Raw genomic sequence first — 26794 nt, 5'->3', positions numbered from 1 at the left:
TTCGTCGCTTGCACTAGAAATACGGTTTTTTTTGTTTGTAGAAAAAATAGGCTCATTATTTTTGTTTGTTTGTTTACCGCACAGACATCATCATCATTATTTTCATTATAATATATGTAGGCTTATAATTGTATTAACTAAGTGGAAATTGCCACAACAATGAATCCCAGGCTGCGGTACATACAGTAGTTACCCGATAGAAAGAACCGATTGATAACAATACAAAAATATTTCGCTTGTCTGCTTGGCCTGGCCATAAAATGAATTGATTACAATTAGAATTACAATCACTATACAAATTACAAATTACATAATTCATTCGTTAAGCATTAATTCCTTCGAACAATTGAATTTTTATCCCCCGAGCGCCTTTAAATGTATGTGTGTGTGTGTGTGCGTTTGTGTATATATATACAACAGGTGAGTCCGGTATTATCCGGCAGCTTTAGCTGATTGTGCTGCAACTGGAGACGGTCACGTTGAGCGGATTGTTGGCGCTGCTCACCGCAATGGAAGACCTAAGGAGCAAACAATAAAATCGGATTAGCTCGGTTGACATAAAAAATCATATAGGGATGCTTTAATCGACTCTCCGAATATAAGATACCCGGCACTCCACCCTAATAATATACTTTTTTTATTTAAAAAATGTGTAAGTAATAAAATGAATATACAAATATAACATGGAATTCAGAATGTTTTTAAAGTAATTACAAAATAGAAGAAATAAAAAAAATAATAAAATTTTAGAAATCCAAGATAAGAAAGGATAACAATCATAAATTAGGATATCGAGCTTACAAATATGCACAGTACAAAAATTAGAAAAAAAAAATTTGGAAATAAAAATTAAGTAAAAGACAAATTAGAAATAATTTTTACCATTTTTAAATTTTGTGTTCCCAATTTATTTTTCCCAATTTTTTATTTTTAAATAAAAATATTAATAATTTTGCTCTTATCTAATTTTTATCTCCCCAATTTTTTTTACATTATTTTTTATTTTTAAATAAGAGTATTCCTAATTTGGTTTTTTCTAATTTTTAAAATATCCAGTTATTATTTCCTAACAGAATTTTTAGTCTTATTTTCCCAATTATCATAAAATAATTTTCGTATTCCGTATATGATACATTGTCGGGATGGGGTTTAGGCTCGAATTTATTTGGTTTGGGGGGACATGAGAGTTGTAATCCTTACCGATTGTGACGCATGTGACTCTTGACTAGATCGCTGTTGACCAGGGCGGCCATAAGGCTCAGTTCGCCGGCCATGACGGTGGCACAGACAATTTGGGCCAGCTTCTTGGCATTGTCACCCGGCTTGGTGGCATGTGCTCCTCGTACGCCCAGCATATCGAGGCAGGCCCCCTGACCGGGCAGCCCGGTACCACCTCCCACCGTTCCGACCTCCAGCGATGGCATTGTGCAGGTCATGTACAAATCCTCGCTATTCTCTGCCCAGCATTCCATGGCCGTTGAGCAGTTGCTCGAGGTGACATTCTGTGCAGGATCCTGTCCCGTGGCGAGGAATACAGCAGTGACCATATTGGCAGCATGTGCATTATTACCACCAATACTGCCGGCCATGGCACTACCGCCCATATTCTTCAGTTTATTGCACTCCACCAAGGTCTTGGCGTCCGTCTTGAGCACGGAACGGAGTGTGGCGGCCGGAATGGTGCACTCGGTGACGACACGCTTGCCACGACCCTTGATCCAGTTGATCGCAGCCGGTTTCTTGTCACAACAAAAGTTGCCACTCAACGAAATGATTTGCATATCGGGAAATTGACGCTTGATGCAACGCAGCGCCATCTCAGCTCCCTTGGAGACCATGTTCATGCCCATGGCATCTCCGGTCAGGGCTACAAATCGAATGTACAGCTGTGGTCCATCCATGGCAATGTGACAATCCTTGAGGCGACCAAAACGTGAAGTCGAATCGAACTCCGTTTTAATTAGTTTATAATTAAATTCGTGCTCAATCCACAATTTGGCCTCGGAGGCACGTTGCACGCTGGGAAAGCGTACACAAGGTGCCCGGGTCATGCCCACATCCTCCACAACAGAACGTACACCTCGCACCGAAAGGGCCTTACACCCCCGATTTGTAGATGCCACCAAAGCACCTTCGGTAGTAGCCATGGGCACATAGTAGCTGACACCATCCAGGAGCAGCGGACCCGCATAGCCCACGGGTATGGGCACATAGCCCAGGACATTCTCACAGCAGGCATTCATCACTTTGCGGTAATCAAAGTGCTGATACGGCAACACATCCAATCTCTCCAGCTGCAGCTTGGCACGTGACGCTATAATCCGGCGACGAATGCGTATGCCACGCTCCGGATCCTCCAGCACCGATTCAATCTTGTACAAGGGACAATGACTACCGCCAGCATTTACAATATTAACAATCTCCTCATCACTGAGTGCGCCGGGACCACCTTCCTCTGTGGTGGAGTTGAGCAGCTCCAGGCATTCCTGCAGCGTACGAGGTGACGCCAATTCCCGCTCCTGCTCCTGCTCCAGTTCCCGTTCCCGCTCCACGCGCTCCTCTTTCCGCTCCTCCCTCATCTCTGTCTGTGTCGCCGCATTTATCAAATTGTGCTCCTCAATGCTGAACAACGGAGTGCGCACTACATTTGTGACGGCTCTGGATTCCTTAAATTCCATCTTCATCTCGATCTCCGGCGTTGTCTGCGTTGTCTTCGCTGTTGTCGATTGACGCAGCTGCTCCTGCAGCGTATCCCGGTTGTCAAAGCATATAAACTTGACCACCAGTGCAATTAGCACTATAGAGATCACTATGTGATCCGCACTCATCGTCAGCCATCTGCAAAAAAATAATTCACAACATTAAAAAGCAATTCTAGACAAGACAAAGCAGGAAAATTGTACTATAATAATTACTATTATCCAACTTATATTATTTTGCGTCCTATTGCACGATAATATTGTCTTAGCTATGTTGTGTCAAAATTTCAGCCTCCTAGGTCTTATGGTTTGGACTGTGCAATGATCAGTAAGTGAGCCAGGACAAAGACTTTAATTTATATAAATAAAATAATACGCATTTGAAAACTAGCTTTATAAACTGCTCTTGAAATCACCACTTGAGTTTTTACTTAAAAAATTTATACATCTACATTTTTTCAATGTAATAACGATTTTTTAAAGCAGAATCAATAGAGATGCCAAATTATGATAAAATTGACATTTCACAAGTAAATCGCTTAAGATTTGGGTAAGTTATGAAAGTTTGGAATTATTGGAAAAAGTGTCAAGGGAAAAGTATAAGAAAAAAGAATTTTCCAAATTAAAAATGAAGTGTCGGTTTTTCATGATAGTCGATATTCGATATAATTAGCTTAATAGTCGATTTTTTATTTTTTAATCAATATTTATTTTTATTTAATGATTGCAAAATAATAATTGATTTATTAAGTTAAAATTATATTACACTTACTTGATGATAATATCCGTAATTTCGCCAGATTCGGTGCGATTGTTGTTGACATTGAGATTCAGCTGAGGGGAGAGAGTCTTGTCCACGGCATCGTAGTCGCTGCTGGAGAAGACAACCCGACTATAGATGTGGACAATCATCAGACCTGTGGTCATGATCAGCTTCACACGCTGCAGCACAGGATTCGCCTTCTGTTCCTCCTCGGTGAGGGATTTGAGGAGCAGCGATCCCTTCGCCCGTTCCCGCACCACAGACATGTCCACACCATTCCGGGACAGATCGAAGATGAGCGAGAGACAGGCGGGATAGAAGGTCATAAAGACCACATAATTGACCAGCACCGAGAGCACCGCAAACATGCAGAGCACCTCCAATCTCTGCACTCCCGACAATGTGCCCACGCCTACAAGCAACGCCTCCACAATGGTGTCCAGTGAAATTGCCGGTCCCAGCAACTCCAATCCTCGGGCTATGTTCTGTGTCACCTCCGCTTGGCTGCTGCCCGACAAGGCCAACTGTGCCAATCTCCCCGAATTGGACAGATCGATGACCAGGAGCAAAAAGAAGAGCGCATCTCTGCAAGAATTTTAATTCAGTTTTTATTATTTGTTTTTTTTTTTTATCCTACAAATGAATACACTCAGTTGCAATAGATAAATGTAATTAACTTTGTTTCTTTTCTTTATCCTGACTGACTGACTTATATATATGGAGCTAAACGGTAAGAGCTACGAGCCTAAAATTTGCGCATAACATAGCTGAGACAAGTTCATCGTTCATCATCGTTGATGATGTCCGTCTGATCGTACAGTCTATAAGAGCGAGGCAATTCAAGTTTGGAAAGTAGGTTTCAGCAAACAATAAACAGTTCAGGTTTATTTAAAATTTTTGAAAAAAAAAATCGTATGACAAGAGAAAAGTTCATCAGGATCCAAGAATAAACACACAAGTTATTTAATAAACAATTTGTTCAGATTGTTGAAAAGAAGAAAATAACAGCATTGACGCAAAAGACATATAATTTTGATCAGGAATTTGTAAATTTAAGAACTTCAACGCGATCGGAAATTCAAGACACAAGTTATTCAAGAAAATTGAGGTCAAAGGAAGAAGATGCTGAATTTTGCGTATTATGTTTCACTGGAAATTTTATTTAAGTTTCGAGCTTTTAATAGAACTTTTTTCAAATTAATAAAAATGTAAAAATGTCAAGAATTAGAATTTGAATACTGAAAGATTTTTTAACTAAGAATTTTGTTTAAAAAAATCATTGCAAAGAAGCATTAAAGGTTATATTGTTTTTAATATATTAATTTTTAATGCCTTTGTACCAGAAAGAAGGTATTAATGTGTGTTGAGTGTCTCATAGTCGAGCACACTCTGATAGAGTGTACTCACTTGATTTTTTTGTTTGGATTACTCACTTAAGATCGGAAATATCGCTGCCCAGAAACTTGATAATGGCCGTTGTGAATATGAAGCTGGAGAAGACCGTAAAAAGACCGGCGATGCCTGCAAAGAGAAAGAGAGAGTAAGAGGGTGAGAGAGGGAGTAAGAAACAAATTGAAGTCCAATTAGTAACAGAGGTCATATCGTTTAGAGAGGCTGTGAGAAATGCCATGGGATCGTAGCAAAGAAAAGGTAAAAAAAAAAAATTCCGTCTAAACTGTTGACCAAACAATGGAGCACATGGCGGAGACACCATTGACCATAGTTGTGGCCATAGGTAAACAAAGCATATTCTTCAGTTATCAGCTAATCAAAAAAGTCAACACACGCGCCTCGAATCGAACTCTAGACTGAGTATGACGTAATTTCCCTTATTCTTTTTTTAACGTAGGATTTTTGAATGAATTTATTTGTTTCCAAGTGAAATTATTTTTCGCCCTGGACACTGCATTAATTTTTCTGATTTCCTGCAAGAATTTCCACATAAAATTCCTAAAATATCGAAATTCTAAAACCATTTTGTTTTTAAATGAAGTAATTTGGAAATAGAAACCAGCACTGTTGTTAGAAAATTTAATTAGGGAAAAATAAAATTGGAAAGTCAAATCTTAGGAAAAGCCGAAAGCAAAAAATTCTATTACAAATTTTTTGAGATTAATGCAATTTTAAAATTTCGGCTTTAGCACATTTTTCTACTATTATTTAAACGCAAGCAAATTTATTTTTAACATCTCTCTGTAAGAAAAAATGTATCAATATTATCGTATCATTAATTTGAAAGTATCTAGAAATAAGAAGTGCCCCCCTATAAATATTGTGTCCATCCTTTTTTAAAAATGAAACAACTTATTTAGATAGATATAGATAGAATAGATTTTTCCTAATTTTTGTACCTTACTTATATGTTTGTTCTTAGTTGAATTTCCTAGTTTTTTCCTACTGTTTCCATATGTATATTAATAATTGAAAACGATTTTTCCTAATTCTTGTACTGTAGTCTTTTTGCCTTGATAAATTTTCCTAGTTTTTTCTTAGCTTACTTTATTTTCTTTAAATTTTTCTGCCCATGTAATTCTTATACCCATTAAATTCCTTAATATGTTCGTGCTTCCTTTTTTCCCCCATATTTAATACTTTGGAATTAAGCGTAAGATTATAATTAACTCATATCTACGGGATTTTTTGGTGATGGTAACTTACCTAGCACATATTTGGATCCCAGTCTGTGTAGACTGCAGAATTGGTAGTAGCAGTAGAGAACGGCTGTGCAGCGTACGATTGTCATGAGGATGACATCGGCGGCATTGTATTCCGCCTCGAGGCCGTCGCAGGATTGACTCCAGCCGTGACACGGTCGGTGTCGACTCGACGTCGCACTTGACACTATAATGGGAGGCGGAGCGGCTCCAGATGTGGGCGTGGCAGCAGCTGCTGCTGCTGTGACTGTGGCACTGCTAAGACCGCCTCCAGTTGCGGTTGCATCGATTGTTGTGCTCTTGTCCACAGTTAGCATGCAGGCTGTGATGGTCAATAGGGCGACAATCACTTCCCAGGGATGTGAGGCACAGAATTCGCCATGGGCACGAAATAAACGTCCAATCATCTTGACTGTGCTCGTCCACCGCTCGTTGCTTTTAATCCTGTCCAGCAAGCTCTCTTCGTCTGCCAACTAGCACTGCTCCAAGTGCTAAAAATGAGAGAGAGCGGGAGAAGAAGCAGAATTAGAGTGAGAATTTGAATCACAAACATGTCCATAATCGTTAGTCATTAAAGCAGCATCAGCAAACAAATTAACAAACTTAATCGATTGGGAAGAGAACTGGCAAGCAGTTTGAGAACCAGGCCCAGACTCACACCCATTTCTATGCCCAATCCCACTTCCATTCCCATTCCTGTTCCCATGTCCAAGACCAGGCCTAGTTCTCAGTCTCTCTCTTTTTTTAATCTTCTCCAGTTGACCCCCACAGTCGTTTTACTGCCATCGTCGGAAAACAAGCAAATAAAGGAATATATGGTTAAATAATAAGCTTTGCAGCTGAACTACAATTAGATACACTGTAGCATACGCGTGAATTTTTATAAAACATTTCTGTTCTTAATTCAACCAGTATTTTTATAGCAATTTTAACAAAATGTCAAAGGCATGCTTTTATCAACAGGCAGTTAACTAGGCTTACAAATACCCTGTATCATCAAAATCGACATCCAGCTACAGAGTTAAAAAAAAATTTGAGCGAATTGAATTAAATTTGAGCACACAATAAATTACGAGGCCAAGCTATGTTCAAAATGGTATTCCGTTTAAAAATCGGTTTAGTTTTCAATAAATTATGACTGCTCGAAGTTAGACAGACTTTGGATCTATCGACTATACAAGTCAAAATATTTGTTCAATTTATCATGATTTTTTACCGGAAAATGCAACGTCTCAAAATTAAGTTTTAAGTGTTGTTTTATACTAATTACGATATAAGGAGTTGATTAAAAGTGAAAATTTTAGATTTAAAATTTTGAATTTTTAAAATTTCAAAGGGGGGACCCTATGCCTTGAAACCAAGATTTAGCGGAAATATTTTTTTTCGACAATTAATAACAATTTAAATGCAGAATGAATTTAGGAGCCAAATCATGATCAAAAAGACATTCCGCTCAAAAATCAGTTGAGTTTTCCCGAAGCTATGACAGTTTGAACTTGGTCAGATTTCGAATATAGCAACTTTACAAGTCAAAATATTTGTTCAATTTAGCATGATTTTTTACAGAAAAATGAAAGGTCCCAGAATTAAATTTAAAGTGTTGTTTTATACTAATTATGATATAAGGAGTTGATTAAAAGTGAAAACTTTAGATTTAAAATTTTGAATTTTTAAAATTTCAAAGGGGGGACCCTATGCCTTGAAACCAAGATTTTGGGGGAAATATTTTTTTTCGAAAATTAATTATAATTTAAATGCAGAATGAATTAAGGGGCCAAATCATGATCAAAATGATATTCCGCTTAAAAATCAGTTGAGTTTTCCCGAAGTTATGACAGTTTGAACTTGCTCAGATTTCGGATGTAGCAACTGAAGTTTTTAAAAATGTGACATTACACTTGCACTCTCTAAGTAAACGATACACCCGCCATAGCTATGGCTTAGGGTATGAACTGTAACTTGCTCTGCTTGTTATTACACTAAGCGGATTTGATCGCGTCCTTGGGCAATCATTGTGCGTCTTTTTCTCTCTCTCTGTCTTTCTTTCTCTCTGTCACTGACTTCCCCAATTCCCTTTCCCTTTTCCAATTCGCTTTATTCGTCGTTTTCGTCTTCGTCTTCGCCTTCGCAGCCTGCAGTTTGACCACTGAGATTGATGGCCATAAGCCGAAGAGAAGCGCCTACAGAAAATACTCGTAGATACATCCGCATGCCTACGCTTTAAGCTCTATCTGTAGCTCAGGATGGGCGCGCCCTGCCGTAAAAAAAAACTAGTAGGAAGTGCTGCAGTCGAGATAACCCGACAGTCAAGGACCCTGTAAAAATGTTAAGCCATCAAACACACAACAAATACATATTTTCTTCATTTTTCTTTCAACGATCATGATGATATTTTTAGTTATTATTATTAAAAAAAAAAAACAAAAAACAAATTGACGTCACCAAGTCGCCACCCTGTTACTTTCGTCTCTAGCGCGCAGTGATAAAAAGATATTTATATTTATCAAAAATGTGTTTCTAAGTTCATAAAAAATAATGTGCAATTAAACTTCCACCTCCAAAAAATTGACGAATACATGTTGTGCTGAGTGTACTTTCGTTATGGGGTATGCCACGTGTATTTTGATGACCCTTTTTAATTTTGATTAAGCACAGGGTCTAAAAACAGGCGGTTAACTGTCTAAATGTCGCCTGGCTTAATTAAGCTACCAATGCAATTTCATGGCACTTCTCACTTGGCAATTGGCAGTTTGGAATCTCACTGAACGATCGTCTTATAAACGTGCTTGGCATTGCCAATGGATCCTTCTGGCCAGGCGCCATAAATATACGAGTATACGAATATACACACATGTATATAAATATATTTAAGAGTCTGTCTCTGCCTCTTCAACTACAACTGCATCTCTGTCTGGGGATTGCAATTGCATCTGGTTCTCTCTGTCTCGATTTTGTATCTGTATCCGAGTTTGAGTTATGTGCCGCTCCAAGTGCCGTTGCTTATCGCCGACTCATAAAATATGCATGTTTTTCTGTACTTCAAATAGAACCAGAGCAAATAGAACCAAGCAACGAGCCATGATTTCGTATTGTGTAATTCGAAGCCTTTGGCCATAACAAGACAGCTGTGCAGTCCAACCATCCTGTGAGAAATGTTTATTCTTATAAACATACGCTTGTAATAAATATAATTTTACATTGAAAAAAGTAATCTTTTTGTTGATGCCGAAGTTTAAATACACTTGCTGCATGTTCTTTTCAAAAATTTGAACATTCTTTAATTAGGTATACTTTAAAATTGAATTCTAAATTTTTTAATTGTTATTTTTAAGAACAGAAAATTTTTCCGTTCAAAAATATATTTCTAAGCCTATGCTTTTTGTGGAAATTAAAGAAAACTTCTTTAAATTTGATAGAGTTATGGTCCGAAACAATAAAGTTTGGAAAAATAAAACCAAAAAAAAAAAAAAAGAAAGAAAGATATAGTCCGATGATGATACAACTCGGTAAATAAATGAGTTTTGTTGAATTGAGTAGAGATATGTTCTATTTAAAGATCGTTTCATCCTATGTAAAATATTGAATATAGTCTTCGCAATTAATTAAAACTTAGTCAGGATTTATAAAGTCTACTATAACTATGATTTTCAAGGAGTTACATATTGCACAGTATATTGATATAGCTCGAGTGCAGTGTACTCATGAAACTTTTTGGGGCTGCACTGCGAAAGGGGGAAAGGGGTAAGGGGTGAGGCGTTGGGTCTGCAGTGATCGTAAAAAGTGCGCTGCATAAACAATGAGTCCCGTTTTAAAAAGGCACTGAAAACGTTTGTTTTTTTTTTATTTTTTATTATTATTATTTGCTGTGGCTAAAATCAGAATATGTACGTTTAATTGCTCAAAGCCCCTTCCCGGGATCTTCTCCGTAACTTCTAGAGAAACATGGGGGATATAACATTTAATGGCACAAGTCAAGCACATCGAGAGGCCTCCAAAAGGCCAATGGGATGAAAGAGTAGATCAAGATCATGATAACATCAACCCGACACCACTTACGTCTACATTGAATCTATATTTGGAATATCTCAGGTAATATATTTCGTGAATGATTTTCAACTATTGTCCAGACAAAACAATGCGAAACTATTTAAATAATTTTATTTTAAAAAACAATTTGCATAGAAACAAAAGAAAACGCTTAACGTATAATTTTATGTTTACTTAAGAAACTCACATGATGGAACTTTAATTATTTGAAAATATTAGAATTATAGGTGAATTCTGAGAACTACGATGTTATGTGTTTCATACTATAATTTGTTTTAGTTGCATAGGCTTTCAAAGTCTAAGTTTTAAAGTTTTCTAAAGTTTTAGGTCAACTAAATGGAGTGTTAAAAGGGTTATACCAACTATATTAACCTAATATGTATATGTGACAATTTTAAGCACATTTTTACTGACCTTAAGGGCCAGTCGAGGCCACAAACCAAGTTCTATGATCTGTGATCACCTTCGAATATCTAATTCATATTCATTAATGCGCCCTTCACTGACAAATCTTTTGGAATTTCTTAGGGGGAATTTTTGTGGAGTAATCAACAGCTTCAAGAGAATTCGCAAATCGTATACAAACAAGCTTAACATACTCGAAGAGCTGTGAAAACACGCATATAAGTACGTCAAACAGATCAAATATTTGCATACTGTCAAATAATGATTGGAATCTTTCGCTTTGTATTCAAAGCCATCGCCAATCGTCAATATATGATATGCAAGCTCAACGATTTACAATAAAAAAATTTACAATTCGAGTAATGTTTTATGTTTTATTATTATTTTTTTTTATTTTTAAGAAATTGAGTGGAAAAAGCACAGAAATCAGTTACCTGATGAGATCAGGCGCAGCTAACTTAATACTGCCAATTAACCAGTGTTGCCAGTTTGTTAGAAATCAATCGCAGCCAACTTTATGGTGACAATTGGTTAGTGTTAGAAACCATCAATTATATCATATTTTTTTTGAATAATCCTTTAGTTTAACTGAAATTTTAACAATAGAAGCAGATAAAAGGTATTTTAGTGAATAATCCTTTAGTTATTTTGAAATTTTAGCAATTAAAAAAGATATTTTAGTAAAAAACCTTAGTTTATTTGCATTTTTTCAACATAATTTGACCCTTTGAACTCTTGTAGCAACTTTAACTTGTAGACAGACAACTTTAGACACTGATGGATGACAACTACAATCCACATTCAATAGGAAGAACAACAAATATAGCAAACGTCTAATTTTTATTTCCTGCGGATAATTGAAAGCTGTTGATGAGCTGATGCAAAAATAGTAGAAAATGCTGTACGAGATAAAGCAAACAATAATATTTTCATTTATTGTGCTGCTTATTGTCGTTCTATTTGCGTTTGTTGTTGCTGTTAAAAGCGCATCAAATTGGAATATTGATAAAAGAAGAAAAGAGATTTGCAAAATGCTGTGAAAAATACAAATTTCATTTTCATGTTTATTTTTGTATTACACAAAAAAAGAGCAAGAAAAACAGTTTAGAGCAGGCGCCACTGGAAACCAAAAAAAAAATAAGAAATACACAAACTATTTAATGGCGAAATGTTTAAACTTAGCAATGGAAAATGGAAGGAGCTTCATGGAGGGAAATTGTTCTACGTGCTCGATGTGTGTTTTGCATTGTTTTGCATGATGTTTTTTTTTTGGTTTACATTTGAAAAGTACTCGGTAAACGGATGTTGCGCTCGACCTCAACCTTATGAGGCAGCCCACAGTGGGTGAATCTGGAGGCAAAAGTAGCAAGAGAAAAAGAGAGAGTGAATGAAACAAGCATAAACAAAAGAGCAGGCCGGTCAAAAAAAAAAAACTTTATTGCTGAGATCCCAACTATTGAATACCTGATATAATATATATATTTATGAATTTTTTCATGAATTTTTATCTCCTACGATACAAAAAAATTACTGCATACTTTTATGCGTTGGCTTAAAAACTTAAAACAAGCATAAACAACGTTGTATTCGTTCAATCTTAATGCGATTAAGAAGGATTATATATAATATGATAAGTTAACGTTTATCACCAAGAAATTAAGTTTTTAAAAACTGTAAGTGTGATGGATTTTTGCGATATTACAAAAATATTTCGACTCAGTTGTGATGCTCTTAAAAAATATATTTATATTTCTTGCTTTCTTCTACATTTAAATGAATGGCATATACCCTTATGTTCATTTAAATAACGGGTATAAAAAGAGCGCAAGAAAAGCAAGAAGAAACAAAGCGCCGCAAAGCATCCAAAAATAAAGAGGCAACAAAACGTACCACAAAAACGGGGGGTTAACCAATTGGATCCATTGTTATGCTGCTTGAATGGGGTCTAACAGATGTAGATATATATTATATAGCTTCCCAATACGAGTATATATTGGCTTGCCTTTAAGAATTCTGGGAAATAAACGCTTTCCCTTTGCCAATTGCCTCCTCATTATTATGCTCAACAAGTGGCAAGTTTGTAAATTGTCATTGCTACCAGGAAAACAGAAATCATCAACAGTTGACTCATCACAGACGCAGACAGCTCTTAAAAAATTAAGATTTACGATCATTATAATTTTTGGGGAATTCCGCGAAATTTTCCAAGCCATTTTTATGCTGTTATTTTGGTTAAAGAATGAAATTAACATTTGTTTGCTAATTGCAGTTGAACGCAGAACTTTGGTAAATTGCGTATTTCAAAAATAGTAAAGAAAAACTGGCTTTTTCCGTTTGGCAATTTCCATGGACAATTTCAATAGCTTCGTGTAATCTTCAAAAATTGTTCACTTGCACTTCGTGCACAATTAATATTAGCTCAATTTGTTTACAGCCAATTTCTGTTTTGGTCCAAAGGTCAAAGCAAAAATTTAAGGCAATTAACACCTTCGATTATTATTATTGTTTTGATTTGAACCAAATTTGCACATTCATTGGTTTGTGTTTCGACCATGTGAATGCAAAGTGTGTTTATCTATTTAAATAAATGTCTAAAATGAAGTATAACAGATCAATGCTTTTATATGTAACAGTCTAAGAAAAGTATTTCTATCTTATATTTATTTATACTGTTTTTTTAACGTGTTCTTAAAAAAATAAAATAAAAATAATACATTTAAAGAACATCATACATTTTTTTTTTTTTTAAATATTAAATGAAAATTTTTGAGTTAGTCAAAATAGTTACTGGATTTTATACAGAGTATTCCCTATTTGAGCTCATTTGAATTATATTATTTCACATTTTTTCATTTTCTTGAATTTTCGCCAATAATTTAAATAATATACCGCCCGATATCGAATTTGTTTATTGTTTTGCCGTGCAGTCGAATCTCCGGGCAATCTTAACAAAGAAATACGCAAAGTCGGGAAAAAATAAATAAAGCATATTTCAAGCATTTCAAATTGCAAAAAAGGGAAATTTAAGGAAAATTATAGGCAAATATGGGAAAAACACGGCCCACATATTAATTCCAAGGCATGCACAATTATTTCATAACTTGGCCCGACAAGTGGGCGTATTGTGGGCGTGGCTAACAACATGTACGAACATTAATTGAATCAATCAGGCGCATGATTTGTGCGTTACAGCAAAAATGCAAATTTTTCTATAAAATGTCTAGCGGCAAATCGGTTGGATTAATAGCGGAAAGAGACGGTTTGAAGGATGGACGGTGGAACAGTGGAATTGGAGCACGTTTAAGCTAAATTTATTTGAAACAAGATAAAAGTGCAAAAACTTAAACTTAATGTGAACCAGTGGAAATTAAACTTTTTTGTCTGTTTCAGCGAGAGTTAAATGTTTATAAAATATTGTAGGACAACGATTTTAATATATATATAGAAAGAAAGAGTGTGAGAGAGAGAGAGAGAGAGAGAGAGAGCAGAACCTGAAATATAAAGTGGAACAAGGGAATTTAACTCTTTCCCTTTTCAGAACGACAGCTATAGTTATCGATATATAACCATGTATTTTAAGTAGTTTTGGTAAAATCCATCTTGGTAAAAAGATAGAATTTATAATTGTTAAGGAAATTAATAATCTAACTAATTAATTCATTCGAAAATCCGATTCATTAAAATGTCTAATGAACATTTTAAATTCTAATGTTTATTTGCTATAATAAACAAAATTCGTAACATTTAAGACTAGCTGCTTCTCTACTTTACTTTTGTATTTATATAATCGTTATGAAACTTTCAATGCTAAAAGTTTATCTATAATTGTAGATATTATAATTATAATTGAAGCTACTACACTTAACTTTCTATTATAATCTTATTTACATAAATATTTAGTAGAATTACGTTATTAAATGCTCGGCTATCTTTTATTTTTTCTAAGCAAGTCGAAAGTTCGCTTGATCTACGACGACATGGAGATATTAGTCATACTGATGTCTGAATTCGTTTTTATTATTTATACATTCTCATATCTCCCCCCTATTACGATTTGCCTGATAAGGCGGTACTTAATATTTCCTAATAAAAAGAGAGACATGCAGACACACATATAAATAAATATATATATATGTGCATGTAGAATCAATTATAATTGTTTCGATTTGGCGCCACAGCAAATATCTGATTGATGGCTGATTGATAGAAGTTTGGTTAGGGGAATGCAATGTGTTGCAATATCAATGAAATAATATCAGAGTTTGTGAATTGGAATCCATGGAAATGAAAATGGAAATGAGAAATGATTGCGATAGGAAAGTTGTGCTATATTCAGCAGTTTGTGTTCTACTTTTATTAAAAAGCATACAACATATGGTGTTAGATAATAAACAATGTCAATGCCACACTTAATAAATACTACGTGTTCAAATGTGAACTAAAGAGCAGGTATTCATACTATAGATAATTCAAATAGCTAACCAATCCATTGAATATAAACTGGATTAACACTTATACACTTTCCCCCTACATAGATACTCTATCTGTTAAATTTATGGCACACTCTGTTTTGTACCACTCGGTAACTGGTTCAATTTGGGATTCATTAAAAATGATTGTCAAGAAGATTAAGACAGACATTAAACGAGTCCGTGGTAAAAGACACAAAACAACTAAATAACTGAAAGATAAGCGTAAGCAACTCATTAGAAATACCCTGTAACTCGAGTACAGTAAATATAGGGTGGCTTTGTTAAATAAATAAATAAAAATTTATATATGTGATATTTAAAAAAAAATAACACTAACTAAATTAATTACAAACTTTCATGTGGTATGGTTTGAAAGTTCTTTAAAGAACTTTAAAAAAAAGCGAAAAATAATCTGATTGCACAATAAAATCGTCTTATCTGTGTTGTGTGAAAATTTCAGCATCCTAGTTTTTATGGTTTGAGCTGTCCAATGATCAGTGAGTAAGTCAGGACAAAGAGTTTTAAATATACAGATTTTTAAATTAAATACAGGGAAACAGATAGTCGCGCGCTTATAGGTTTTCAATTTTTTTTGGGACTTTTCAGCTGCTTTTTCGGCTGTGTAATTTACAAGTTACTCAAAAAAGTAAAAGTTGTCGCTAAATGACAAAAAAAAAAAAAACCAAAAAATGAGCGGGCAACGGACAAATAAATAAATTCAATAAAAATAAAAACAGTTTTACTTTCTACCAAAAATGCGAATAACGCTAATTTGTATGCAATCAAAGCGTGGCACGCCGTGAAAAACTTTGAACGCCGTTAAGTCAAACAACAAGACCAAAATCAAAGCCAACACACACACACACATATGCAACACATCAAAAGATTGAGGCGTCTTTTTTGGAAGTTGAAGTTGAGGTCGCTGAAAATTTCCAATTAAAATACATTCAAGATGTAAAAGGGACCCAAAAATGCTGCTGGTTTTAAACAATGCTCGTCTTGATTATTCTGGCTGTTCCACGTGTGCGTTGTGTAGGGTATTTAAATTAGTTAGGCCCGTGTTAAAGATAAAGATAACATCATCATCATTGTCATTGTCATCATCAATGGACCAGCAATCGCTTTGACATTGACCTAAAATCGTTGACCAAATTTATTGATTTGGTTTTATGTTTGATTTGTTTCAGTTGAAGACGCTTCAAGTTTTACGCATCCATTAACAAAAACCGGAACCAATCGCAATGAAATAGAAAGTTTTTTATGCAGTGTTTTTTTTTTTTTTTTTTTTGTTGGTTACCCTTTTTGCCAAAAACAAAATACCAACAAAAATGGGTCACAGCCACAATAATCTTTACAGTGCGAAACGAAAGAGACAACGGCTTCGATTAGCTGTCAGTTTCACAAAAAAATATTTTCAATCTTCATTGATCTTCACACAGTATCAATTTCAACTCTCATTGGACAGCCCAAACCATAAGACCTAGGAGGCTGAAATTTTCACACAACATAACTAAGTTAATTTTATAGTGCAAATATTCATAAATTCGGTTACCTTTGAAATAAATTAATCAAAAAAACAATAAGAGCAATGTAGTTAAAAAATATTTAATAAATTTAATAGCTCTAAAAAATTTGCAATTAGAAATTTTGAAATAATTAATAGACTGTATTTGAGTTGAAAACTTTTACATCATCTTAAGTAATATTTTAAGTTATAGAAGACCTCGACTTTGTGTCAATATTCGAGTACTAAAATGCATTTTGTGTAACTCGAATTGTTTGAAAATTTTAATAGTTGACAATATTGTAAGATAAATAAATACTAAATACTAAGAGACTACTTGCATTTAAATATGCATAAAGAAATGTGACTTCCCAGTAGATTTTATGTTTTGTTTTTGTGTTAAAATCTTGGCACAGGTCAGGTTGTTAATTGGCTGACAACGCCGACTTAATTGGCCATTAACACGACTTGAACAAGTGCATATAGATACGGCAATAAGTATAAATATAATAAAATAATACAACAACAAACTATCAAAGTCTTTGTTCACAATTTAAGCAATTAACTAAAGCATAATTGAAATGCGCTTTTGGCCAAGGTCTAAAACAATGGCCAACACGCGTGGCCAAGTGATTCAAGGCACGCCTTGGGATTCGGATTCGGTTTTGGATTTGGATTCGCATTTGATTTTTACCAGCATGCGATGCGTTTGATTACAATGCGGGTTCGGAGTTGGGTTCGGGAACGGGAACGGGTTTAGGCCCGGTTCGCAATCACGCTAAGTAAAGTTTAAACCAAAGCTGCCTTCATGCTCGGTTACATCGCATAAAAACCCCAAAAAATTAAAAAAAACAACAAGAAACTCAAATGCGCAAACAATTTGAACATCCTTCTAATGGCAATTGTGTAACCTACACATAAGTATCTACACACCCTAACACACCCTCACACACACACACACACACACACACACTTAATCGCACACTCACTTATCATTATGAATATCACATCATCATCATCATTATCATAGCCCCATCATCATTATCATTGTTGTCAGTTCTGTAAATTTGAATTGAAATTTTGCCTTTAAAAAAGCGCAACAAAAAAACAAATAGCATAAAGTTTAGTTGAGTTGATTGACTGTGAAATACCCTGTAACTAGTCAGCAAAACGGAAAGAGTTGTATAAGTATAAAGTAAAAGTGTTGAAATTAAATTATAGAGTGAAAGAAAGTAAAAGAAGCATCTATAGTTGAAGTAAAAGATACCCTAGAAAAAGGGTCTGGTTATTTAAGAATTCTCAAAAGGTTTTATTAATTTTATTACGATTTTCATCTAAAAACCTTTTTATTGGCTTTTTTCTCAATTTTATAATTTTTTAGTTTATAATTAAGACTCCTCCCTCCAATAAATTACTAAATATTTAATTTTTTTTTTTTAACTTTCAACTCAAACAAGTGACAAGTTCACACATCGGCTTGTCATGCCCGTTGTGCAAACTCTACAGGGTATAGTGAAGAGCGTTGTAGTAAAACCTTCTCGAGTCTCCTGATGCTCGCCGGATGCAATTTCAATTTCCAATCACATTCATATTACACGGCTGCATGCTCGTGTCTGGATTAAAGGCTGGCCACGCCCACTCTAACCAACCTAGCCGCCTACCCGCCTCTCCTAACGCCGCCCACAGCAATCACTTCTGCCACTTTTAACGTCAAATTGATTCCATGTGGGTTAGTTGAAAAGTTGCCAGGATTATGTTTTACCAGCTGCGCACCTTTCCATTTTTTTTGCGGTACTCAAAGGTGAGTATTTTAAAATAAACAAGTTCGTGGAAAATCGGAAAAGTTTGAAAACATTATCAACAATATCATGAGAAGAAAACAGCGCATGCAATACGAAGAATCACGAATGATTCATGACTTGCAAATGATTGAGAACAGTGAAAATTGTGAGAATCATTCTAGGAATCAAGAAAAATCTCTAATTTCTAGCTAGCAATTTTATTAGATAAATTGGAAAATTATAAAGAATTTCTATAGTTACATGTATTTGTATATATCAATATAACATACCTACTTGTTCTATTTATATTCCATTTAATTTTGTTTATGTATTATTAGCTATCTATTCATGTTTATTTATATTTTGATTAAACTATCTCACTCTCCATTTATGCCATCATTTAATCTGCCTTTAGTTTAGTTTTCTTTGACAACCCTAGTGACCTGTACATCCGTTCGTATACGCAATGTTATAACAGCTTTATCTGTTCATTTGCAATATCCGCTTGCCGGAAAATGCTGCTCATTTGGAAAATTAATGCAAATCAAAGTCAAGAATATTTAATAATAAATTTGCTAAATATTTTGTGGCACGCGCTGTGGCAAATTTGCCAATATAAACATACAAGATATTTGTATGTTTGCCATATTGGCCATAATATTGGCAAGGCCCAACAACAATAATTATTGTTTGGCTTTGAAGTGTGATTATAAAGCCAGTGTGAGGGTCAACTAAATACCTACATATATCTACACTATATTTATAAACACGATGTTGTCGGCTATATTCCAGCAACAACAACAATCATAACAACAACACAACCCAACATCAAGTGTAGTTCAAACATTATGCGTTTGTGCAATATTTGCGAGACCTTTTGGTAAAAGGCCGACCGCTGAGAGCTGGACAAACAGAAATACAAACAAACATGTGTGCATACATACAAACATAAGTACACACACACACACACACACACGCACACACACACACACACATTCCCATGCATAGAACAACGTATGTAGTTGCTTAATAGAATTATGCATGCTTTGCATTAGATTGCAAGAGAAAAAACACAAGACAAAGAGAGAGAAAGAGGAGCAATCTCAGTTGCCTTGTCTTCTTCTTCTCATTGTCTGTATTATTTCAATATTTGTCTCTCTCATTGCGTTAACACACGTGCAACACAACTATAACAACAATAATAACAAGTACAGTGACACAACATTTTAAAATTATCTCTAAAAATTCAAAAAAAAAATAAAACTGTTTTCATATTCTATTCAATTATTTAAATTTTAAACAAAAACATTTTAAAGATCTCTATTCTTTTCTTCAACTATTTATCAGCCAGCTCGGAGCAGTTACAAGAACTAAAATTACTTAGTTTATTGCAGTTCTCTGAACAAATACATTAAGTTCAATTCGATTTAATCTTGCAGTCTATAAATTTAAAAAATTAGATTACAAAACAAAAAATAAATACATAAAGAGTATAAGTTCAATGAGCTCGCTTACATTACATAATTAAACAAATAAATGAATTAAAATCGCATTATATTATATTCATTATATTACATACAGAAATACCTAAAGTCGAAACTAATTTTATCTTATAGTAAGAAATGTATTTATGCATTTTAAGCACTGTAGGAAAAACGATTACGACTTTGAAGTGGGTGTGAATCAGTGTGATATTTATGTACAATATATAATACATAAGATGATAAATTATACATGTACATATATCCCCACAGTAAAATGGTCATTAGTTTCAATCGAATTTTAAATTTAGGAATTCTTTAAAACATATTATATTATTGTACAAGAGATTGCAATGTTTGTCAAATATTAACACGATTTTCATTAGATTCTTAGTAGAATAATATTTATTAAAATAGTAATATATTAATTGCCTTTCTTGCAAGGTAACAAAAGTATTTTTTATCAGACTTTAAATATTTTTACTATTAATAATCTACTTTACTACTTTGTAGAAGAATGTATTGCAGACTCGAATTAAATTGAGTATGCTAATCTAAATATTTTTGTTCACACAATTTATATGCAATTTTTTTGATGCTTGTACCACTGTGCAACGGTGACGTTGACGTCGACTGTCGACTGTCGACTGCTGTTTGGCCAATGCAAATAACAACAAGAAAAACGACGGTGGCAACAACGGGGCAATAAAACATGCGGCAAAAGCATGTGACATAGACAACTTGGCAGAGCCACTAGACGGACGATGGGATAGGAAAAGGAAGAGGAGAAGAGGTGGGATTTGATGAGTGGGTAGTTGTCTGCTCCTCAGTGGTCCGTTGCAAATGCATCCGCTGTGCGTGCATGTCCCAAAAGCAGCGAACCATTCGATAGGGTGGGGTGGTTGTAGAGGGAGTTGAAAACTTGATTATGCCATATGCTATATACGATATACGATAATCGAATTGCGTTCGTTTTCAGTTGCATTTGGTTAAAGTGTTTTTGGTACGCGGAATGTTGGCAGTTGCGTTTACGTTTGGTAGTTGAAGCTTACCTAAGCTTTACCCATTAAGAGTCATCAGCATTCATGACGGTCAACAGCAATTTGGAGTGACAATTGCAAGTGGCGTATAAAACAGTTTGAGGTTGAGGCAACAGCCAACAAATAGCGACAACCAACAAAACAGCAATGGAGAGACAACAACGACAACCACAACCACAATAACAACCACAAAGACAACGGCAACGACAACGAAGACAACTGTTTGGTTGCCACTTGATGAACCCTGAACATGAAAATTATTCGACAGGTTTTCCTTTGGATTCGACCTCTTTTACCAATAACTAGTAGTAAAAAACTATCTTAAGCCTACCAAAGATTTAATACTCTTTCAAAACTCTATATCTTCTTATCATACTTAAGTTTGATTTTTGAACAATCGTTCCTGTAGCTGTTATATAGTAATCCGATTTGGGCAAAACTAGATCGAAATGCTTGAGATATTATGAAATGCACAGCTTGTGAGTTTGGTGGGATAGCTTAAAAAACACCAAAGTTTAAGATACATTTTTTACCGATCGTTCCTATGGCAGATAATAACAAATAAATGAAAAAGATAGATATATATTAAAAAGATAATTATAATACATACATATATTTGAAAATAAAATTGCTTAATCGTTTCTTAACTCCATACATTATTTGATTTATTTTACTCGATCTTATGTACGTGAATTTGAATTTATTGACTCCAAAATGCGTTACATATTTCGTGATAAAATCATAATACGCTCTGTGAAGGGTATAGAAATGTGGCACAGCTTATCTCACTGGATGTGGCTTTAATCAAAGATTTGCATAAGTTGAGAGAAGAAGAGAGTCAACCGGAGTTGCCGTTGTTGCTGATGCGGGTCTAATAACCATAAACTTTAATATGTTTATGGCAGAAGCAGCTGTCAACCTGTGTGTGTGTGTGTTTGACAGGTATGTGTGTGTGTGACAGGTGTGTGTGTGTGCGCTTATATTTGCATTACAAAGTCAATTTTAGTGTTTCCCCTCCTTGGTCGGCTTTTTTTTTGCCATTGAACTGATTTGATCGAACATCAATTAAATTGCGCTATTTTTATGGCCATAAGCAACATATGTGAAAAACACACACACACACACAAATGTGCATATTTATGTATCCCGTTCTTTGTTCAATATTAACCTTCGCCTTGCTGTTGTTAATGTTTTTGTTGTTGTTGGTAACTTGTTTAGTTTCGGGCTCGGAAATTGCATTGTCGGCTCAAGGTGTTTAATTTAATTTAAGATTAACCGCCAATTAGCACACATATGTATGCTATAACTTTGTTATGTAATTAAAATAAAAGAAATAAAATATCGCAACATTTGTAATCGATTTTTAGATATTTCAATGCATTTAAGCATTTTTTTTTTCATCGACTTAAAAAAAAATTATTTAAGCATTAGTTTTTACCAGGGCAAGAAATCCTTATGAGCTATATTATAAGCATTAAATAATAGTGATTAAATAATGATTTTTAAGAATTTTCATCAATGACAATGATTAATTTTGAGAAATTTTATAAAAATGATTAGCATTATATAATAATGATTTTTAAGAATTAAAATTAGTGATAATGAAAAATTTTGAGTAATTTTTTAAAAATCATAGTATTACATAATAATAATTAAATTATGATTTTTAAGAATTTTCATTAATGATACTGACTAGTTTTAAGTAATTTAAGACAATCATTATTCGTTTTCGTGATGTAATTAAAAACATTACTACTTAGATTTTGACTTTTTTGATCAGTTAATATAAATATTTCAAATTTCTAATTGATTTTCAAATACAGGAATTGCGATTTAATTGCTGTTGAGACATCAATTCTTATACAAGTCATTTTTTAAAAATTTCGATATTTTAAACTTTTCGATATAATTAGACAACGCTTTTGTATTAATAAAAACATTGGGTTGACTTAAGACCTATGCGATTTAAAATTTTTGCAAATTTTTTATCAATCTGCGAAATATTTTTTTATTTATTAAAGCATAAATTTTATTTGATTTATAGCACTGATTTTTTTGATTCAGTAAATGTACGGACTTTACCGTAATACTACAAAAAAATGCATAATGACAATGATGATGACGACGGTATTTATTATTATCATTATGAAATTGTAGCTCAAGTTGAAATTCGCGCGCACGCGTTTTGAATACGCGACATTTGCTAATCGCGCAATCAAAGCGCGCATATCAAACACAAACATGACAAATAGAGAGAGAGACAGAGAGAGAGAGGCAGAGAGAGCAAGAAAGAGAGGAAGGGAGAGCGGGATAGAGAGATGCAGACAGACAGACACTGTGTTTTGTGTTATTATTGCGTGCGAGTAAAAACGCGCGCAAAACTCGCGCGCGCTAACTGCGCGTTTTGTTGGCAGGTGGTGAAGAGAAAGTTACCAACATTGAAACAACTTTTGTGGTAGTTGTTGTTGCCCAAGCCCGAAAAAAATCAAAGCTAAACACACTCACATACTATACAAAAAAAAAAATAAAATAAAAACCGAAGAAGCACCAACAAAAACAACAACAACGAGAAAAATTAAGTTAAACTGGGGGAAGCAGAAACGCAAGCGATTATGAAATCGCCACCAATGGAATTCGAATCAACGTAAATATGTAGGCTGCCTGTGTGTGCGTATGTGTGTGTGTGTGTGTGAGGCGTGCAGCTTGACTTTGGCTAACTCTCCGGCTGTAAAGAAATGAAAGAAAAAAAAACTCTTTCGCAATATTCAACATCGAAAGCGAAACGAGGCCTGGGCCTGGCACAGACAGACGGACGGACGGACGGACAGACAGACAACTCCTCAGCAATGCGGCAACTTGGACTGGATTGGCTTTTAATTGAATCATACACACATACAGACACAGATATTGGGAAGAAATAGTAGCTAGTGATGGGTATAGGCCTCAATAATATAAATATTAATCTTGCCAACACTTAAAACGCTAACAAAAAAAAAAAAGTTTTCAATGAATTTAAATTAAAATTTTTAGATGAAAAATTTTTCAAAAAAAAAATATAATAAAAATATCAAGCGCAATTGTTCAATTTTTTCCAAAAACTCTAGACAAATTGAGTTAACTCCTTGTTTTAATAAATTAATTTAATTTATTGAAATAATACATTTTAATAATAATACATCGTGCTTAAAATCGATCTAAAGATCGTCTGACTGTATCGATATATAATAGTATTGATATCAGCACATCGATAGCCATCTCTAATTGGAGTATTTCTTTTACAATTTGCAGTTGGTTGTTGGACACATAAACGCACCCAGCGGCGAGTAGGAAGCGACAAAACGCACTTGATATAAGTTGTTGTTGCTCTTGTTATTTCTGTTGTTGTTGTTGTTGTTGCTGGAGTTAATGCCACAAATGCCGCCCGCGGTTGTATGGCATTTTTCACTTTTGCTTTTAATAGCCAGCGAGACAGTGAGACACTGAGACACACAAAGACAAGGCGACAAAGAGACAGACAGACAGAGATCGAGAGACAGACAAGCGAGGCGAGACGAGACGAGCAATGCAAGTTGCGTTTTGGGCATTTTTCTCCATACCCTATAATCAATGCAGTTGGTTATATTCAACAAAAGTAGGCTGCATTGCCAATGAAAATTATGAGAAAAAAAAGAAAGTCAAGTTCGTGATAAGAATATGCCCCTAATTTCCTATGACAAAATTATGCTAATCAATTAAAGTTGCTTTATTTCGAAAATATCATTTATTTAAAGTTTACACCACAAAATTCATGATTTCATTTTAATGAATTCACATTATCGTTAAGATGTACACAATTTTTTTAACCTATTTTAAAATTATTATAAACTTAGTTTATGAAGTTTTAACTGAAGTTTATATTTATTTTTGAGCGTCAATGCATTTTATATTGCTGGGAAAAGAATCTTTAGAGGAGCAATTCTTCTTCACTTAATAAGAGGGCTTTCACTTATTGAAGAATTGATTTTATTGACTTAAGCTAATAAATATATATATCCAAAATATACAATTTTTATGTCAGTTTTTACGTAGTTATTTTATTAATTTCAGAAAATTCATGGAACTTTATTATTTGTAATTGATTGAACGTCATAAAAATAATCGAGCTAAAGTAATTCGAAATTTTGATGTAATTGAACTTCACGACTACAGGGTATGCTGTAAGATAGCACGCTCCAGTTCGGAATTTGCACTTGGTAAATTTTTGTTGTTGAATTTTTGAAATTGCCGCTATAGACAAATGTGCATAACTGTAAGTTGAGTGTGGTTCGTGGTTCGTTTGGAAGTTGTCAGTTGTCGGGTCTGCCTGTACAGGCGCCTCTGTCCGTAACAGATGTCGCTTTTTTATTTAGTGGAACGCAGCGGGCCAAGGAAATCAACTGGCTGACATTGATATGAGAGAAAGGAGAGCAAAGCGAGCGAGACAGAGAGAGAGAGAGAGAGAGAGAGAGAGGGAAGAGAAGAGACTTTAGACAGTTGCAGGAAATGGGAAAAGTTAAGAGCGCAACAGGATACAAAAAAAAAGTGCCTGGAAATGTTCTCATTTTCATTTCGAAATCATTTTTCATTTATGTTGAACAATAGAAAATTGAATGTTCGATATTTCAAGTGTTTCAAGTGGTTGCAGAGGGAAAGAGGGGGAGAGAATAAGAGAGAGAGAGAGCGCAGATGGGGAAATGCAGTGAAAGTTACTTGCAGCCAGAACTAATTGATAAGGCTAAGTAAATTAGTTTGATTACGTTAGCCAGCCACCAAATTGCATAACTTGCAACTAACCAAAACACAATTGTTAAATATTCTTAAATAAACAACTGAGCATATATCCAATTGAAACAGCAATTGGATAACTCGCTGAAGAGGCTGCTCTGATTGGAACTCCAATAGGCAAGCAGAACGATAACATAAATAGAACTAACCTCGCTTTTCGATATCTTTTTAATGCTGTCGATATTGCTGTTGTTGTCGCCGCTTGTCGGTTAGTAACTAAATTATATGCAAATAAAGCCGTTTCTTTTGAACTCAACTAGTTTTCACTAATAAATTAAGTTATTGGTATTTTTAAAGCACTAAAACTTTTCGATTTTTTTAGTCGGTTTTGTTTTGTTTATTTGGCAAACACTGTGCAAATAAATCAACATAATTGTACGTAAGTTGTGTGTATTTCTTTTTTATAACATTTATATAATGATCACACAACGCATTGTGCAAACGCGATATTCGTTTTCTATTTTGTTTAAACAATCAAATAGTTTTACGAAATTAATTTATATACGGGCTCTTTGTTGTTGTTGCTGCACTCAAGTTGAATGTTAAATGATTTCCACGTTTTGCACTGGTTGCGTTTTTAAAGATCTTGCGGTTTATCTGGCCTTTTAGTTAACTGACGTATTTATATCCTTTTCGCTTACGTTTATCAATAATTTTGTTTTGTGAATTTAGGAAAAGCCAGTCACGTATATTTTATTCCGTGTCGACGACTTGCACGCTCAGCTGTTCTCGATGAACTAAACTCCCCACGCTTTGCACAGCTGGCAAAGAAATCAAAGTTAACATATATTTATCGATGATTATCCATCTCCAATTTTATGCAGAACAGCTGTTTAGTTTAACAGCGCGCTTTACAGCGACCATTTCTGCCAATTTAACTATTTTGTAGCCAGTTCTTTAAATTTTGGAGTAGATTACTTAAAATATTTAAAGATCGGAAATTCTGCTTTGTTATAGATACTTTACTTTGCTGCTTATATTTTGTCTAAAACTATGTGAAAGTGCACGTTAAATTAAAATTATATGCTTTCAGGTCAGAAATAGCTATTTTTCTGCTAAATGTTGGCAGCAATGGTGTAAAAATACAAAAGGCTGCCACCCAGTCAAATTTTCCAATCTGGCAGCATATACTATTTTGGGTACAA

At 34.5% G+C, this 26794-nt stretch overlaps 1 protein-coding gene across 1 annotated transcript; it reads right to left on the bottom strand.

The window, feature by feature from the left end:
* Positions 1-90: 90 nt before the first annotated feature.
* On the bottom strand, positions 91-26409 carry LOC117789771 (3-hydroxy-3-methylglutaryl-coenzyme A reductase). Its single transcript, XM_034628904.1, has 6 exons — positions 25799-26409; positions 6121-6607; positions 4896-4983; positions 3472-4047; positions 1201-2838; positions 91-518 (listed from the first exon to the last, which is right to left on the bottom strand). The coding sequence occupies exons 2-6, from the start codon at positions 6521-6523 to the stop codon at positions 446-448; spliced, it is 2778 nt and encodes a 925-aa protein (XP_034484795.1). The 5' UTR covers positions 6524-6607; positions 25799-26409; the 3' UTR covers positions 91-445.
* Positions 26410-26794: the final 385 nt, after the last annotated feature.

This window comes from Drosophila innubila, assembly GCF_004354385.1.
Source record: "Drosophila innubila isolate TH190305 chromosome 3R unlocalized genomic scaffold, UK_Dinn_1.0 2_E_3R, whole genome shotgun sequence".
NCBI lineage: Eukaryota > Metazoa > Arthropoda > Insecta > Diptera > Drosophilidae > Drosophila > Drosophila innubila.
Note: the sequence above shows the minus strand (reverse complement) of the source record. Positions and strands in the feature narration are given on the sequence as shown.

What these genes read in the sequence shown, in the direction of transcription:
- LOC117789771 (XM_034628904.1), bottom strand. Translation starts at nt 6,523, where the DNA reads ATGATTGGACGTTTATTTCGTGCCCATGGCGAATTCTGTGCCTCACAT. An exon ending in GGGATCCAAATATGTGCTAG is followed by an intron (nt 4,984 to 6,120) that starts GTAAGTTACCAT and finishes TTCTCTTTGCAG; the next exon opens with GCATCGCCGGTCTTTTTACG. An exon ending in AGCGATATTTCCGATCTTAA is followed by an intron (nt 4,048 to 4,895) that starts GTGAGTAATCCA and finishes AAATTCTTGCAG; the next exon opens with AGATGCGCTCTTCTTTTTGC.